The sequence below is a fragment of the Phaethon aethereus genome (genome assembly GCF_964289735.1).
Source record: "Phaethon aethereus genome assembly, chromosome: 2".
NCBI classification, from domain to species: domain Eukaryota; kingdom Metazoa; phylum Chordata; class Aves; order Phaethontiformes; family Phaethontidae; genus Phaethon; species Phaethon aethereus.
Window position 1 is genome coordinate 223,552 of NC_138582.1, and position 4,414 is coordinate 227,965.

General features: G+C 75.8%; 1 protein-coding gene across 1 annotated transcript; it reads right to left on the reverse strand.

The window, feature by feature from the left end:
- Positions 1-42: 42 nt before the first annotated feature.
- On the reverse strand, positions 43-4,183 carry LOC309417537 (sphingomyelin phosphodiesterase 5-like; the record flags this gene model as incomplete). The annotated part of the gene is given in 9 exon segments (XM_082015048.1): positions 43-819; positions 900-1,053; positions 1,843-1,873; positions 1,876-1,905; positions 2,028-2,117; positions 2,200-2,340; positions 2,441-2,513; positions 2,602-3,596; positions 4,018-4,183. Coding segments are annotated over 9 exon segments (1,776 nt in total). The 3' UTR covers positions 43-723.
- Between the last annotated feature and the right edge of the window lie 231 nt (positions 4,184-4,414).

Sequence of the window (4,414 nt, forward strand, 5' to 3'; positions counted from 1 at the left end):
CAGGGCATCAGTGTCCTCGCCCACCCCATAAGTGTGGGGCGACCCCACCCCCCTCAGCCCTCCACAGGCCGCAGCCCAGTGCTGAGCCCCCCGCCCGCAGGCGGCCGTACCACCGGCACCCCACGGCACCCCACGGCACCCACAGCTTTGTGGCCATGGAGGACCCCACCCGGGGCAACCCGGGCCGGGGGCACCCGCCGCCTGCGCCCAGGGACCCTCCCGCCCCCCTCCAGCCCCACTGAGCCCCTGGGAGCTCTGCCCCACAAGCCTGGGCTGGCTCCTCTGCCCACCCCCCCGCAGCGGGGACCCTCCAACCCGCTCAAGGGGTCCGGCCGCCCCGTCGCTCCCCCTCGCTCCCCGCCCTGGCAGTGGGGGGCAGCCCCCCACGTGCCGTGGGGCCGGCGTAGCACCGGCCGCTGCGCTCCAGGCCTTTATTTCGCTCCCATTGCTAAAACCGTGGCTGGCGCCAGCCCTGCCGGACCGCTGCCGGACCGCTGCCCAGCCGCGCGCCGCGGCAGCCCCACCGCGTCCCACGCCAGCCCCACGGAACGCCGACGGCGCGGCGCTGCAGCCAACACGTGTAGGGCCCGGGAGCCACCCCTGCGGGTGCCAGCACCCTCCTCACGTGCCGGCGGGCCTGGACCCCCAGCTGTGCCGGCGCCGGCTCTGGTGCTGGGGTCGCGCCGGCTCTGGTGCCGGGGTCGCCGGGTGCGCGCCGGCGGCTCAGGGGGGCGCGGGGCCCACGTCGAGCCGCAGGGCCAGGGGCAGGTGGTCGGAGCGGGTGGCCAGCTGGGTGATGAAGGAGACCCCCGCCACCTCCTGCCGGGGGAGAGGGGCCGTCAGGGCGGGGGACACGGAGCGGGCACGGGCACCCCCCGCCCTGCCATGCCGGCACTCACCGTGCGCAGCGGCAGGGGCCCGTGGTGCTGGCGGTAGAGGATGTAATCCACGCGCCGGCCCTGCCAGGGGCGGGGGGCTGCCGGGTCCGGCTGCCCGCTGGAGAGGATCGGGCCCGCCAAGTACCGCTGCCGTCCCGCCGGCTGTGAGAGGGTCCTGCGGAGCGGGGACACGGTGGCACGGGGATGCGGTGGCACAGGGTCATGGTGACATGGGGACGCGGTAGCATGGGGAGGTGGAGGCACGGGGTCACTGTGGCATGGGGACATGGTGGCACAGGGACGCAGCAGTACAGGGACATGGTGGCACAGGGACACGGTGGCACAGGGACATGGTGACACAGGGATGCGGTGGCACAGGGACATGGTGGCACAGGGACGCAGTGGCACAGGGACGTGGTGGCACAGGGATGCAGTGGCACAGGGACGCGGTGGCACAGGGACATGGTGACACAGGGATGCGGTGGCACAGGGACATGGTGGCACAGGGACGCGGTGGCACAGGGACGTGGTGGCACAGGGATGCAGTGGCACAGGGACGTGGTGGCACAGGGACATGGTGACACAGGGATGCGGTGGCACAGGGACATGGTGGCACAGGGACATGGTGACACAGGGATGTGGTGGCACAGGGACATGGTGAGATGGGGACGTGGTAGCATGGGGAGGTAGAGGCACGGGGTCACTGTGGCATGGGGACATGGTGGCACAGGGACGCAGCAGTACAGGGACACGGTGGCACAGGGACATGGTGGCACAGGGACATGGTGACACAGGGATGCGGTGGCACAGGGACATGGTGGCACAGGGACGCGGTGGCACAGGGACATGGGGGCACGGTGGCACAGGGGTGGCAGGACCCCCGCCGCCAGCATCGCCCCCTCTCCTCCAACCCCGGGCTGCGGCTGTCCCCCGCCACGTCCCCCCCGCGTCCCCACGCCGGCACCTCCTCAGCTTCTCCGGGGTGGACACGGGCCCTCGTAGATCTTCAGGTAGTTGAGCAGGGTGCCTGCGGACGGGCACCGGCACGGCCGTCAGCGGGACCCCCGCCACGTCCCCTCCCTCGGCGCCGGCGCCGCCGCACCGGGGACGAGGGTGCCCGGGGGGGCGGGGGGGGCGGGCAGGACCCACCTATGGCCCAGGGGGCCTCCTGCCCCGGCGCCCGGCGGCAGGGGTCCCGGTACACCTCGAAGAGCCGGTGCCGCTGGTTGAGCTCGTCACCTGCGGGGAGGGGGACGCGTCTCGCCATCGCCCCCCAACGGGCCCCCGGCCCCCCCAGCCCCGCAGCCCCGGCGCCCCCGACCTGGGGAGCAGTTGTCGAAGTTGAGGTCCCCGCAGAGGACGTCGAAGGCCACCACGTCCCCGCGCCGCTCCTGCGCCTCCCGGAAGAGCTGCAGCCAGCGCAGCCCCAGCGTCAGCTGCGCGTCCCGGATGGCGGCGTCGGCTGAGCGGGGGGGGGCGGGACACGGCATCACCGCCCGCCCGCCCGGCACCGCCGGGACCCCCCCCCGGCCGCGGCGGGCGGGAGCGCGGCCCTCCCTCACCTGCGGGCGCCTGCAGGTGGGTGCAGCCGACGTAGCCCACGACCCTCCGCCCCTGCGCCGAGCCCAGCAGCACCTGGCGGGACGCGGCACGTCAGCGGGGAAATCCGGCAGGAGCCGGCGGCGCCGTGCCGGCCGCCGCCCGCGCCGGGGGTCCCGCTCACCTGGACGGCCAGCAGCCCCTTGGCGGCCAGGGCGTCCTCGCGGGCGCCGTTGGGGAAGCCGTGGTACCGCGCCGCCAGCAGCGGGTAGCGGCTGGCCAGGAGGAGCCCGCTGTCGAGCAGCTTCAGCCGGCCGCCCCGCAGCCCGCGGGCGCCCACCTCGGAGAGGACGTGCGGGAAGGTGCCGCCCAGCCGCCGGCGCAGGCAGGCGGCGGCGCCCGCGTCGAAGACCTCTTGCAGGCAGACGAAGTCAGCGTCCGCCGGGAAACGCTCGGACAACACCGCCGGCGTGGGCTCGGCCGCCTCCCCCGGCACCTCCACCGTCACGCTGCCGGCGGGCCACGGCGGGGTGCAGAGGGTCCCGCCGTAGCTGTTGGCCTCACCGTGCCGCGGCTCAACCAGGCCGGCCCAGGCGCTGGGGGGGTCCGGCGGCGCCGGGGCGAGGTGGCGGGCGATGTAGGCGGCACGCTGTGGCGTCTGCCCCAGGTTGCTGAACTTGGCCAGGCCGCTGGGCAGCAGGCAGACGTTGGCGCTGAGGAAGGTGAAAGTCCGGCGCTGCCGCAGGTCCCACGGCTCCGCCGGTGCCGTGCCCGCCGTGTACTGGTAGGCGAAGGGCCGCCGCACCGCCTGCACCGGCAGCCACAGCAGCAGCCCCAGCGCGGCCAGGGGCAGCACGAGCAGCAGCAGCGCGGCGTACGCCGGCCCAGCCAGCGCCCGCCCAGCGCAGCCACGGCACCGTCCGCACCGGCTCCGCCGCTGCCGCCTCCGCTCCGCCGTCGTCTGCTGCAGGTCGAGGAGGTGGTTGACGGCCCAGAAGCTGGGGGCGAGCAGCCCCCAGGCCAGGCAGTCCAGGGCCGCCAGCGCCCGGCTGGGGAAGGGCGACTCGCGCAGCGGCATGGCGGCGGGGGGCCGGGGCGCCGGGGGGGCGGGCAGGGGGCCGAGGGGGAGCGCGGCGTCCCCCTGCCCCCGCCCGGGCGCTCCGGTGCAGCTGGCACGACCTGTGGGAGAGCGACCCCGGGTCAGGAGTGGCGGGGATGGTGCGGCCGGGAGCGGGACCCCCCCCGCCCCGTCCCGGCTGCCGCGGCCGAGCCGCCACTGTGGGAACCTCCCGCGGCCGGGACCGTCCCACGCGTCCCTGGGCTCAGCCGGGCGCCGAGCGAAGGCACCTGCAGGGTGCGGGGGGGGAGCGGCAGGGCTGAAGCCGGGCTGCTGCACCCCCCCCGTGTCCCTGCGTGGTCCCCACGGCGTCCCCAGGACCCCCAAAGCCACCTCAGGCAGGTACAGCTGGGGGCGCACCCCGGAGCCGGGACCCTGCACAGCACCGGCGGCATCTGCCCGCTGGCCCCGGCACCGGCTCCCGTCCCCACCCGTGCCCCTGCGGCTGCTCATCGCCCGGACCACCCCGCAGCCCCCCCTCACCTGCCTGCCGGGCTCGGGGGCTCAGGGGCTGCCGTCCTCCCCCGCACCTCTGTCCCCGGGAGCCCCGCCGGCTGCCGGCGCAGCACGCGACTGAGCCGCGTCGAGGCGAGTCCCGGTGAGGCCGGGACTGGCCAGCCTGGCCCGACGGGTTCCCCGGCGCCTCCATGCCCCACGGCCACGCCACCGGCCGGGAACCGGCTCCTCGGCCGACACCTCACGCTGCCCGTCCGCCTCCTCCTGCCCCTTCACCCGGGGCCCGGTGACTCCTGCCTGACTCCTGCCTGACTCCTGCCTGACTCCTGCCTGACTGCAGCCCCACACTGTCGGACAGCCCGGCTCTCCTGCCCTCCCGCGGCCCGCTCCCAGTGCGGGATGGTGCTGGGCACTGGGGATGCTG